General features: G+C 32.1%; 1 protein-coding gene across 8 annotated transcripts in view; it reads right to left on the bottom strand.

Moving 5' to 3' along the window:
• LOC143232855 (voltage-dependent T-type calcium channel subunit alpha-1H-like) overlaps window positions 1–14215 on the bottom strand; it is a 59978-nt gene extending 45763 nt beyond the window's left edge. For 6 of the 8 annotated variants that reach the window (XR_013017820.1, XR_013017821.1, XM_076468818.1 and 3 more), the window contains exons 1-9: window positions 13378–13618; window positions 12637–12734; window positions 12054–12228; window positions 9448–9489; window positions 7200–7482; window positions 6235–6327; window positions 5100–5709; window positions 4198–4410; window positions 322–596 (exon numbers count right to left, since the gene is read on the bottom strand). Coding sequence is in view for 6 of the 8 variants with exons in the window: in XM_076468818.1 (XP_076324933.1) it covers window positions 322–596; window positions 4198–4410; window positions 5100–5709; window positions 6235–6327; window positions 7200–7482; window positions 9448–9489; window positions 12054–12228; window positions 12637–12734; window positions 13378–13604 (2016 nt within the window). In the remaining 2 variants the exon portion in view is untranslated. Of the gene's footprint in view, window positions 1–321; window positions 597–4197; window positions 4411–5099; window positions 5710–6234; window positions 6328–7199; window positions 7483–9447; window positions 9490–12053; window positions 12229–12636; window positions 12735–13377; window positions 13619–14059 lie in introns of those variants that run through there. The other 2 variants (XM_076468822.1, XM_076468820.1) reach the window with 2 other exon arrangements.
• Window positions 14216–14394: the final 179 nt, after the last annotated feature.

Below are 14394 nucleotides of genomic sequence, written 5' to 3'. Positions count from 1 at the left end.
CAAATAAAATATTTATCTCACTTGTATTATAAGTTAAAATATAACATGAATGTTAAAAACACTAGTGTTCTCAACAAAATTAAATTCTAATTTACGTTCAAGAAATAAACTTACTTTATCGAAGTTCAAATTCTTTTAGACACTCACTATCCTACTAACATTTTGTTGCTTCTTAATTTCACCTGAGAATACAATCCCCTAAACAGAATACGCATATAAGAAGCTTATATTTATACATGTTATTTATGTTTGCATGGAAGAATAATTACTGTAAAAGTTAAATTAATCACAATAGTGGCCAGCAGTAAGCGCTTCACTTACTTGGTTATGGTATTCTACGCCCATACTGAGCGTGTTAATCAAGATTGCTATAAGAATTCCTCTTTGAAAATATTTGTGGTAAACAAAAGCTTTGAGCTTGGCCTTGTGGGGCTTCCACCAGTGAAAAAAGCTAGTGTATGGTCCTCGATATACGCTCGTATCACCATCCATCTCCCCTTCTGAGTCAGTCCAGCCACATTCTGAATGACTCTGACGACTTTCTTTTTCTGTATCCAATTCACAGAGGATAACAGGTGCTGAAGAATGTTTCTGTCCTGAGGACGAAAACAAGACACATCTAATTGGTCTGAGAGAAATATAACTGACAGAAGACATGTCTAGCTGATGTAAGACAGATCTAACTGGCAAAAGACATGTATAACTGACGCAACACATGTGTGACCGATATAAGACATATGTAACTGATGGAAGAAATATATAATTGATGCAAGGCATATCTAACTTATGGAATACAGATCTAGCTGACGAAAGACATGTTTAACTGACACAAGACAGATCAAACGGATGCAAGACATATCTAACTGACGAAAGACAAATTCAACTGATGTAAGACATATCTAGGTGATACAATAATCATAGACTGTTTTCAGTAACTGCCCATACATTAATAGTGGTTTTTTAATCTAAAGCCTGTGTTGAAATATCAGGTCATCTCATAAGTAATCTCCGAAAATGTTTGTTTGTAGAATTTCTCTTTGTCCGACCATGGGATCACCACTTTCTCCAATCCTAGCAGACATTTTCATGGAAGACTTTGAAGAAAAAGCCCTTTCATCCACACCTATAAAACCAAGTTTTTCAGATGTTATGTCTACGACACCTTCGTTATTTGGCCCCACGGTTATGAAAATACACCAACCTTCGTGAAACATCTCATTTTCATAGACAAAAGGATCCACTTCACTATGGTAATAGAAGATTAAACAGTTTACCGTTTCATCAGTTTACTGATGAGTACGTTTTGTTGATGAGCAAACAAGTAAGACAAATAACCACAACTGTGTACAGAAAATCCACCTACGCGAACAGACACCTATACTTCCAGTCCTATCATCCAACCTCGAGAAAACATGCTCGAGAAAACGTGGTATAATCCAATGCCTAAAGAAGAGAGTAAAAGACATTTGCGATAAGACATCCATTGAAGCAGAAAGCCAAACGATCATAGAGAGTTTTAAACAGAATGATTACACCTCCTCCATCATCAAAAACTCCTTGAAGAAGACCAAGACAGAAAGAAAAGATTAGAAAGTTACCACCACTACCACTATTTACCTACCATGCTTTCAAAATTTCATTGAAAAATTCAAATGCATTGCCAAAAAATTCAACATAGAAGTCCGGTGGAAATCCTACAATACCTTAAGGTCCATTCTGGTAAAAAACAAACAGCGACCTACCAAAGAGAATCTCAAAAACGTCTATGAAATTCCATGGTCCTGCAATGATACATATATTAGAGAAACAGGAAGAAAAATCGCAGAAGAATAAAATAACATAAAGATAGTACAAGACTCATGAAAACACAAAATTCAGCCATTACAGAGCACGCATCAACTGGACACAAAATAAGCTGGGAAAAATTAGAATAATCGACACAAACAAATTCTGAAGGACAAGAAAAATCAAAGAATCATTTTATATTAACACTAAAAATCCTTCAGTGAACAGAGATACCGGATAAGAGGTAAGTAACCTATGGCTGCCATTAGTTGAATCTACAGGAAATCTCTCCTACAATCAGAAATATTGATAATCTAACCAACCATAACACGCTCTCCACAATTCACCAGGACACTATAAAAGACCGACATCACCTACATACACACACACTGACTTGAAGACGAAAGGCGGAAGACTTTCGAAACGTCGTCCTCTACACTTGTGTCTCTACAACAGGCAGTTGGTGTCCATTCTACAAAGTTTCATCATGAATACTCTGCCTAAACAATCTATCAAAGAATAACCCAACTCCACTTTTTCAGATCATTAATCAAATAAACCGTTAAGAAGATGAATGCATCTGAGGAGCACATCATGCTTTATGAATCTAAAAAAGGAATGGTGCAGCAGAAAATACACGAATCATTCAAGGTGTTTATGAAAGAAAATGTTGAAGGTGGTTTCAGAAGTTCAGATCAGGTGACTACAGCTTAAGTGATGCGCCACGTTCAGGTCGTCCTCTTGAGTTTAATGATGACTTACTGCTAACTGCACTTGATGAAGATTGTGTTGTAACAGTTGAAGAACTAGTACAGGATCTTAATTCATCCCATTCAACAGTTCACCGTCATCCACAACAGCTTGGAAAGGTGTCCAAACTTAGAAAATGGGTCCCCCATGATTTGACAGAAGCCATCCTAAGAGCAAGAGTTAGACATTTATACTTCTCTGCACTCTCGTGAACGTAACACCTTTTTTTGGACATGTAAGTGATTGCAGATGAAAAATGGATATCTTATAAAAATCTTAAGTGCCGCAGACAATGGCTCAGTGTAGGTAAGCTAGCTAAAGCACATCCCAAAATGGACCTCCACTCTAGGAAAATCTTGTTAAGTTTTAGGTAGGATATTGTTGGTGTAATCTACTTTGAATTGCTACCACTCAATGTAACGATTACATCAGACTTATATTGTCAACAGTTAGAGAGCTTGAATGTTGCACTAAAATAAAAGAGGCCTGCTTTGATCAGTCGCAAAGGTGTTGTGTTACACCAGGATAATGCACGCCCCCATACAGCAAGGATGTCATCTGTAAAGGTTGAAGAGCTAGACTGGGAAAAACTTTCACATCCTTCTTATTCTTAAGACATTGCCCCCATCTGATTATCATGTATACTGAATTTTGCAGAACTATCTTGATGGAAAAGAGCAAGGAATACATGAAGATGTCAAAACTACCATCTCTACATTCTTTTCCTTCAAACTCCAAAAATTTTATAGAGTGGCATTCAGAAGCTTGTGAGTCGTTGGCAGGAAGTAATTAATAATAATGGAATATTGAATGAATAACAAAGCGCTTGAAATTCTTTCTCTTTCTCTGAACCTAAAGTCGGACATTACTGAAGGGAACGCCTGCTATATACTATTGTAACCAGGTAATTTTTAACCAGTGGAGTTTTATTTGTTGTACAATATGATGCTTAAAAATATTATCAAACGTGCCAAGCTTCTTACTTTGAAACAGAGCCTCTTTGCTACAGAATTATCATCAATACAATTTCATATCAGATAAGTAATGTTTGCGTTTTGTCATCTTCCTCTATCCGTATATATTTTATACTTAACACAGGATACTCAGTGCTGCCAAATAACACTTGAGTTAGATTTACCTGTCTATAATTATGTCTTTTCAGTCCCATCCTTCTTTTTTAACGAGTTAGAACATGACATGAACTTTTGTTCAACCACTGTCACTAGATTGTATCCATCATTTTAAATTGTTTCAATATGTTTAGAAAATGTATGGACTTACGAATCGAGAGCTGCATTCCCTTCCTTTCAACTCATCTGACAATATTTAGAATTACTGTAGCCACTTAGTTCTTATAAGACCAACCTTCTTGTTGATCTTATGCGAGTGAAACTAATAACATTTAATCGGAATGGTTTGTTAAATTTATATTTTTAATTTAGTTTGTCATATTGTAGTTAGCTGTAACCATATGTTATGCGAAAGGTCTTGCTTTTCTCGTTTACGTTTATACAAATAACAAATCTGTCTGTGACTATATTCGAAGTGAAATTCATTTCCCATTTACTCGTGAAATCGTTACGCATGTAGCTATGTATTTCCGTGTGTTTCAAAAACATTACATCGATAATATATTGCACCCTTGCTGATAGTGGAGTTTACCTTTTTTTAAGCTAGAGTAGAACCTCTGCACAGCATAGTTACTGGCTAGACTGGCGGCTAGTGCGGCGCCCTGAGCTCCCGTAAAGGCCAGAAGCTCAGCGCACGTCAGCTGAGACGTTTTACTAATACCGCTGGTGTTAGAAAGTTGACGAGTTACCTGAAGAGACACCTGTTTGGCGGAAGACTGGGATTTCCTTGGTGAAACAGTGAGGTCTGAAGTAATAAAAAAAAAGTAAAATGATCAAACAGCGTTCATTTAACAAAAGGTTTAATTATAATATATAGAATTATTGCAACAAATTATAATACAAGCACATATTTTGGTAAGAAAGTGTGTGTGTTTTCTTATAACAAAGCCACATCGGTCTATCTGCGGTATCCACCAAAAGGAATGGAGCACCTGATTTAAGCAGTGTTAATCTGAAGACTTGTCATTTTCCCAGCATGGGACATTGACTAAAAAAAGGCATAATAGGTTATACAGGAGGTACGTATATCAAACAGTTACACAATAATTAATCAGTAAGAGAAAAATATCACATTACAAAACCAATCAGAATGACTTTGATGTATATTACGGTGCTAGTTGTATATTGATACGTGTTTTGAGTTTTTATAACTGGATATGGTTTACACAAATTTTTCTCTGTAAGATACATCTGCATAATCAATATAATTACGAATTTACCATTTTGGTAACAATACTGAACAACTTAAAGCTTTATTTTCCCTCTAATAATGTTGATGCACTTGATATAATTATCACTCTAATGAAACTCAAAATTTCAGTGATGGTGTTTTGTTGCAATACAAATTGCAATCTCTGTTTGTCAAAAATATCTAACATAACAAAAATAAAATACTTTAAAAAAGGTAAATATTGATTGACACCTTAATTATACCTTGATTATCAACAGTTCGTGGGCAAACGCTGACAGAAGATTTGTCAGGACTACATATACTGCTAGGAACTTTGAGCAAGCTCTGTCTTGTCGGCGATGACGTTGGATCAATAACTGAAATTTCAGGACTAGCACATGGAGCAGCATATGTTTCACTAGGAGACCACATATCAGAATGTTCCGGAGTCTGAGATGTGTGAACACATGAAATTTGATTGAAGTTCAAGGAATCAAAGTTATTGTTATTTGAAACATCGTGAAAAGACTCCTGACGTTTTAATGAACTTTGACCTGGTTGCCAAGGAGGCTTTTGACGTTTTCCACGTAAAGATATTGAACGAGGCGGGTCTTCTTTTCCATGTTTTCGACGCATTTGTTTGCACCACTGTAAAAATCTGCGTCTTGCACGACGTCCGAGATGGGCTAAATATTTAACCATTTCTGTATAGCAGCTAAGAGGCTGTTCTGATGCAGTGGTGCTAGCAAGAGTACTTGTTGACTGAAATCTTGCACGCTCTAGCCTCATTCTCTCCAATTCTCGCTTTTTTGTTTCGGAGAATTGTGTTGCTATCACAACCAAGCAGAGGTTGATCATGAAGAATGAGCCAACCTAAAATAATTTGATAATAATATAATTATAGCATTTGAATAAGAAGTTTTAGAAAGTGATTTTGATATGCTATGTCTTTGTTAGAAACTTTGCACATATGATAATTGTTTTCCTTTACATGAATAGTCCAATCTTTAACACACTAACGGGAGTCTGAATATAATATATTAATTAAATTATACCAAAGTAAATGATATACAAAAGTAAAAGAGAAAGCTGACACAAAGAGTTTTGTAACTGATAATGTTTATGTTTTATGTAATAGATGTGCTTAAAAAAAGCAAAAATGCATCTCAACAACCTAAAGTTTATGAGTTATTTACAAAACACTTTCTTCTCGACGCAAGCATATTCTAAAGCACACTGTTACCTGTTATATTATTAGATTACCTTGTTATTAAGTTCAACAACTTTTAAAACAGCTTAAATATAAACAAATTATGAAAAAGTACCAGATAGTTCCAAAAGTAAGTGAATATATATCGACATTTACACCTGTTATTAAGATTGGACCTCAGTTCTCACCACAATAAGAAGTACAAAATATATCCAATCCCAAAATGAGTGAGCATCTTGGATGTAGTACATTATGTCTGTCCATCCTTCTAGGCTAATTACCTAATGAGAGAAAGAAAATAAGCTGGATTTCTAGCTTTGGTTAAATTTTGATACGGTATTTTAAGTCGCAAGTTATGAATTTACAAATATTTTGTTAGAACGACTGTTAGCTGAGTTCAAATTATAACATATATCTTAGACTAGAAGAAAAATTACATTCGACCCTTAGCCACAAAACAACTTTTGAAAAATTCTTATTAATAATATATAAAGTTTTGCCTCTAAACAAATATACAAGTTCTTTGTAATAGATAAAATAGGCGCTAATATTTTTTTGTAAAAGACAGAACAAATGCACATATTTTAAAACATGTATATTTCGTGATGTTTTTGGTGAATAACTGTTGTATAAATCTTTAAGTGTGTTCTTATATAATATTCTTTGACAACTAACTATTAAAGTAAAAGTGAGTGGTTTATAAAAAAATCATGAAACAATGATAAAAACAGTGCAGAAATGTTACCTCTTATAATTATGGAATAATATTGCCTGAAATTCAGAAATAAATGTTCATTATGTATGAAGGTAAAACAATATAAGTAGTGAAAAATAGTATTCTTAATTAAATGATATAGATCATCCCGTGATTACAAAGTAGAATGCGTATCAATCAAAATATAGCATATAACACTAACATCGTTCATTGAATAGCTCTCAAAACAATAAAACTCATTATATAATATATTTCGGAAATCTAGCTCAATGTAAGCCATCTATCAATATTGGGGCTAACTTCATAGTATTTAGTAGAATATTTTTCATTAACTAATACCTGAAAAGTATAGTTCGCTAAAGCAAAATTAATAGAAAACGAGCAATTATCGCTCAGAGATTAGGAGGGAAAAAACATAGATCTCTGTAAAATACCTACCAAAAATATAGCTACCCAAGCTAATCCAATATTATCGAATGATATGGCGCCACGAAAAGGATTTTTATCTCCAGCACGACATATCTTATAGTACTGGTTCCAGTTTACACACGATGCATTAGTTGGGGTATTATTGCTTTGTGGCACAGCAGACGCATTGCACGTCATGGCTTGATGTCGATAATGAGGCAGGTTGTCACATCCATGAAGTCCGTTGTCTTTGTCCAGACTACATATATAATCTTTCTCTGCTGCTTGTTGTTCATAGTAAGTAGACACTGGGCTGGAAAAAAATATTTAATATTGTTTTTCTTATTAAGAAACAGCGAAAGGATAAATATCATACGTTCATTAAATTCCTATAATATTATGTGTTACTCGTTTTTCTAAAGTATCTGCGTGAATTTTGTGTATTTATTAGATATATTAAAACTCTTCCTGTTAAAGATATATGAATATTTTCTTATTGTATATTCAATACTAGAAAAGTATTAAAATTAGTCAACTATCAAATGTTGTGCAGATTTTTTTATGTATGTTGTTTTGAGTAAAGTAGCTAAAACAGTTCGGCATAAAGCTGAAAATTACTTCAATTTAGTTAATGAAAGAAAGATGTACAAAAGATGTACATTTGCTTCCTATTTTTTTCGTTGTAACTGTTTCTCTTGAAAAAAAACAACAACATAAACATAAAATTCATCAGCCAAGGGTTTTATGAAGTTAAACAGAATAGGAACGTTATCAGAAGGCACCAAATAAAACTTGTTGAAACAGCCTTAAATTTTAATTATTTCAATACAACTTGTTTCATACTGTTACTTGAGTTTGTGATTTTATTAATAATACTGTCTTCATATATTCTTTGTAGGTCTGAAATATTACATCTGTAAGAAATAATTTGTCCTAATTCACTAAATTTAATTTATTTTTTTTTCTTGGTGGGAATATATATGTACCAATATATATGTACAAATCTAAGTAATCAGTTTATTTATCAGCTCATTACTAAATTCATATTAATATTTATTCTCAGTCTGAAAACGATTTCTTTAAATATATTAAGTTTCTAAAAACTCGTATAAATGCCGTCTAAACAAGGATTCAACATTTTCACTTCAATGACCACTTTTTAAAAGATTAGTTTTCGAATCTTTGTCGTGCACTGTTAGCTCAGATAAATGATTCGAGTTAACATTTAACCACACTATATTAGTATTAGTAGCTACAACTATTGGTGTTTAAATTGTACTAACAGCTCTCATAAACTTGTGAATACTTTACGAAAACATGTATTATTTAAGTAACGGTTAAATGACCGAATTCGTTAGGACTGGGTACCTTGTAATGACTCAGAATAAGCCATAATTATTATTTTATATCAGTTAGTTCTTTAATAACAATGTTTACATTTGAGAACAAAATTTACTAGAATATATAAATCTTCCTAGCTAGTTTCTTTGAAATAATAAAATATGCTCATAGAAAAGAAGTTACACGCTACTAGTAAACAAAACATGCCTACATTATGTTAATCAACAAATAACAATACTAAAATTTATAATGTTAAAAACTGCTTTTTTATCGACTATTTCTTGAAATTATAATAATTAATAAAAATTTAAATTTTTAGTCAAGACCGTCTAATTATATGACAAATGGTCAAAACCAAAGTGGTTTTAAGTATTTAACTCATTTAGTTTTGTATATCGTTACTTGTAGGTGAACTCCTACATGCTGATGAACGGAAGAGATAATACTGCAAACTTAGGTATTTTCTTGGAATTAAATATGATTGTTATTGTCGTAAGTTAGTTTTGCCGACACTACATTAGTTACACTCAAAGTATTCACATGTGCTGGGGCTCCAATGCTAAAAGGGAAGGAATGCTAACAATATTACTTCACTAAAACATTTTCTACTACCAAATATCCCATCATGCACAATTAGCTACACTGATGCATTCAAATCTGGCACTGTTTAAGAGGGTTTGTCCACTAGATGACACATGCTAACACCCACATTTAACATTTGCCTGTACGCTGAGCAAGCTTAACACCTCAAATTATTTTAAGCACAGACTTCCATAACAAAGAGTTTCAAAAGCATAAACACTTTTACTTTGACGAAATTGTGACTGAATGCAACAGAAGCATCTAAGAAGTTAGAGTTATTTTAAACTCGTTTGTTATGCAATCTATGTAACATTCGCATGATCAACGGCGAAATATAAAAGAAACACGTTCTTACTTAACAATTTTCACTTTCTCAACATAATACGAGGAAATGTACCTGAAAAACAAGATAAACTGTTAAACATTGTGAAGAAAATACCTTGTATTATTTTACACAAACAGAATACACAAAAATTCAACGACAGCAAAATAATAACCATGTAATTCATTTTAAATTGGATTTGATTTAACACCTACAAGTGTTATTGTTATACTAAAGACGTCTAGTAATGTTTATTTAATACAGTTTGTAGTGAAATAGATTTATATCCAATTGAACACATGCTACTCACGTAATAAGATAATTTTAGTTTTATACAACGAAATATCTTCAAACGACAATTATTTAGAAATATATGTGATTACTCGTACAACTTAATATTCAAATATTTTTAATTTTATTTAGCTCCAATAATCATTGCTGTTCCTAAAGTTTCATTGATTTTCATCAGTATATATAAATATATATATAATTTATTCTAATATCATAATTTGACTTATAAAACATTTATTTTGTCTAATTTTTGAAACTGTATTTGCAAAAAATCTTAAAGGAATAAATGTCAACTGTTTTGTTTAATATTCTTACAGAATGTTAATATAATATCATATTCCACAATAGATGATTTATTAGAAGTAACTGGTTACAAATAACGTTTCAATAGAGACTTTGCATGCTACTTGTCCAGCTGACCTGATGAGGTATGTTATTGAGTAAAATTTTTAGCGTGTTACATGTAACATGTGTGGTCGAGATGGCACTACGACGTTCTTACTGGAAACTCAAATAGGGCAGATAACGACGTAGTTGTTAAAAATTGTCGTTATTTTTACTCTGATGTAGCGCTATTACAAAACTCTTACTGCTATTTACAGTGTTGGAATTTTCAACCTGAATAGCACTTTATGCGCGTGTGGATGAACTAACAGGTGATAGATGTTTGAATTCAGGTATACCTGAACAACTGACCACACTTAAAGCAGCCAGACAGCAACATACCCCCTAGTAAGAACATTGTTTAGTTTCATGAACCGAATAACCAGGACTGAGTGTTAATTTATAGCGCACCACAGCTCAAAGTTCGTGGTGTACTTTGTGTTATTACTTTGGACTCCTCAATTCACAGCTCGACATGTTAGTCAACAAGACACTCCTTTTCAACATTTCCGAAAATAGCTTAAAATTGTTACATTTGTTTGTTTAACTTATAGTTAATTATCTCAGAATAATTATATCGGTTTCAAATGTAAGTCATCAAAGGTTAAGGATCTAGCGAATTCATTTTAAAGTATATAATATTTAAAATACAATACAATTAAACAATGCCACAGTTTTGTCTTTCGTATAGAAATTCCTTTAAATACTTCATTTTTTCAACAAACACCATAACATTATATATGAAATCTATGACTCCGTACTTTTTTTGTCATTTCATATATGCGACATAACCTGGTTTTCTTTTGTTTGCAACTCCATTAAAAACAATTGTGTAAAAAAAGTAAGCCAGAGTGGATAATGCATTATCCTTTCATTCAAAATTATGTAACAAATTTCTTACACTTTTTTTAACGCAACAAGTGTCGCATGTAAATTCTATCATTTTTATTTTACCTTTATATTTAGATTAGTTTCTATCCTGGAGATAAATGTAATATACTTGTTTAAAAGACATTATATAAGGTATTAATGAAATTGTTGGGTTTTTTTCTGTGAATTTCGATCTATATTTTATATAAGGATTAAATATTTATTTTCTTTTAATAGATTTGTCAATTTGAAATGTTCTATAGTTGTGATGAAGTTATATATTAAAATCAATAAAAATATTTAAAATAATGTCTAGCTACTTAGAGTTGTTCTCATTAAATAAATAATTTCATTTTCTTAGCCATTTAGGTTTCTGTTTCTTTTGAATATCGCGCAATGCTAATCGAGAGCTATCTAATTTAGCAGTGTAATGCTAGAGGAAAGGCAGCTAGTCATCACCACCCACCGCCAACTCTTGGGCTACTCTTTTACCAACAAGTAGTGGGATTCACCGTCATATTATTACACCCCTACGGCTGAAAGGAGGAGCATTTTTGGTGCCACTGGGATTCGAACCCGCGACCCTCGGATTACGAGTCGAACACCTTAACATGCTTGGCCATGCCGCGCTCTAATACTAACTAAATTGCAATTATTGACAGTAAGGGCTAGTCATTTCTCTGAGAATGTGAGAAGAAATGTATTTTACTTAATGTTAGAGTTAAAAGTCTTTTACTCCAGTATTAAAAAGAAAGAAATGGTATAGTATTCTTGAGATTTTATTAAATTAAGAAATACATGCTATTTCACTGAATTAAATCAATGTTTATAGGCGTACAGAGGAAAAAAAATTATGACCAACTCATAAATATTACAGAAAGTGTAAAATAAAGTAGCCAATATGAAGTAGTCATCTACTTAAATTAGACCTATTTTTAAAAACATATAAGGGACGGCAGGATGTTTATTCTTCTTGTGTTTAGCATATTCAGGATCCTTTGTTTGTCCAAACATGTATCGAAATGTTTAGAATATTACTCCATTTTCTGATTTCTAGTTTAAGTAAATCTCAATGTACCTCATTAGAATCTTACCCTGGAAGTTTTATATCAAGAGGCATCTGTTCCATGAAACATCGCTGTCTGAGAAGACCTGCCCACAACTGAACGCCTACAATTCCGAATATGAAGAACACGAAGAAACACAATAGTAAGACATTACCTAACATAGGAAGTGTATCTAGTAGAAGCATAACTAGGATTCGCATGCCTGTTTAAAAACAAAAAGCACATTAATGAACACGTTTTATTACATAAAAAACCCGATGCAGTATTATTATTAAGTAATATAGAAACTTAAACACGTGTTCAACATATAAGATATAAATTTGAGTAAATCACTCACATTGGCTACTCTGTTGAAGTTATTGATGAGCTAGAACAACCCATTTAAGATCAGATCGATGCTTTCTCAAAATTAATGATAAGCTAGAAAAATTCAGTTCTCTCACGATTCTTCTGTGTATGATTTATTAATAGCTTTGTAAATTATTTTTTGCTATTGTAAAAAGCTCTTAGTAAATTTTCTCGAACAAACAACGTTTAAAGAAAATAGTAGGTAATTAAGAAACAAATTATGAAGAGACAAGAAATCAATCAGTCATTATTTGTGACTTACTGGGTATTCTGTTGATAGCTCGGAGTGGACGGAGGACACGAATGGTCCTAATAGCGGAAAGATTAATACTCCCAACATCCAAACAGTACTCGAGAGTCCTGTAATTAAAGGTAAAAAACTGAGTAACTCAAAATAATCATTGATAAATAAAATGAAACATGTAACTTAAGAAGTTTAGTATGTGAAGTACTGTGATAAACAGTTATTATATATTTTGTCTCATTTCCAAACAGCTACAAATAGGTAATTAAAAATTTAAAATTTTCTTATTGCAAATATACGCGAAATATGAGAATTTTAAAAATGTCGAAACCTTATCAAATATATAGAAACACGTTGGATCTCATGTGGCTTCTACCCACTCTAAAATTTATTTTTTAAAATAATTAGGAGGTTTTAATGTTTGAAACAAATTAACCTATTTAAGCATCTAAATGTCGAGCATTAAAACATGAAAAGTTGGATAAGAAAATGCTAGTAATGAATTTGCCAGAGAAAAAGGATAAGGGAAACCATACTCATGAGTTTAATGATTAAGTCAAATATTAACTCTCAGAAATTAGGAACAAACAAATAAAATCAGGATATTCTTAAAGGTTTTTTTATAAAAGTCTTGTTTATTGTTTACAGACTAACACAGAAGTTTCGTTCTGAACCATTCAGTTTCCAAACAAAATGTAAGTTTATTTTGAAGAATTAACATTCATAGAATATATCATTCACAATGTATTGTATACATACCCTGCTATAACAATGAACATATCCAGTCTGTTCCAGGTTTCTGCCAAATAAGTAGTCTTACCTATAAGACCCATAGCCACAATTTTGATGATCATTTCAACGGCAAAAAACACAAAAATTAAGTGATCAAATAACTGAAGTGTCTTACAACGACTGGAAGAACACGTCTCGTCTACACATGGCTGATACATGCCTAATGTAATGCAGTTCAGGAGAATTATCATCATACTTATCCTCTCGAACCACGTGAAGGTACAGTTAAGGAACATTGCCGTTATAACAATCAGTATCTTGGAAACATGTGATTTCTATTTTACTTATTTTAATATGTATATATAATCAAGGTGCACCAAAAATACAGAATAATATCTAAATTTTTGCTCAAAATGACAACAAAAAAGATAAAATTATTTATAACAATTCCTTAGCTTCTATTTTCTACAGAAAATGTAACTTTAAAATCTTTATCATATATGTTTGTTTCACATGCACTAATTTATGAACATATTACCAAAGTTTGTAAAGAAAGAAATTCAAGACATTGCATTCCTACTTTATAAATAATTAATATTTACAATCAAAAGGAATATCAAATAACTTATTTGCTACTTGATATTAATTTTATAGGTTATGCAATTTTTTGAAAGTTATGAAAATATTATAGTTCACTAGAATTTTATACCTCACCGTATTATGAAGGTCTTTGGAAATACATTAATGTGGTAAGTTACAAACACTTTCGTAAAACGTCTACATAATTTTCTCCAGAACAAGTTGTTACGTTATTGTAAACAGTCTTAGTGTAGTCTTAAACAGTTACAAAATTCCCCTCGGTTGGCTCAGCAAATAGTCCGATGTGGCTTTGCTGTAAGAAAACACACACACACACGCAGTTACAAACTTTCGTTCAATAATAGCTTTCTAATATTTTTACTAATCACAAAACTGTAACAATGAATGCTGTTCTTGAGCCAATGAGTTGCATAATCACTATATTAATAATCAAAACATAATTTC

The sequence above is a fragment of the Tachypleus tridentatus genome, chromosome 11, assembly GCF_004210375.1.
Source record: "Tachypleus tridentatus isolate NWPU-2018 chromosome 11, ASM421037v1, whole genome shotgun sequence".
Lineage (NCBI taxonomy): Eukaryota > Metazoa > Arthropoda > Merostomata > Xiphosura > Limulidae > Tachypleus > Tachypleus tridentatus.
This window is presented reverse-complemented; position numbering and strand designations above follow the sequence as displayed.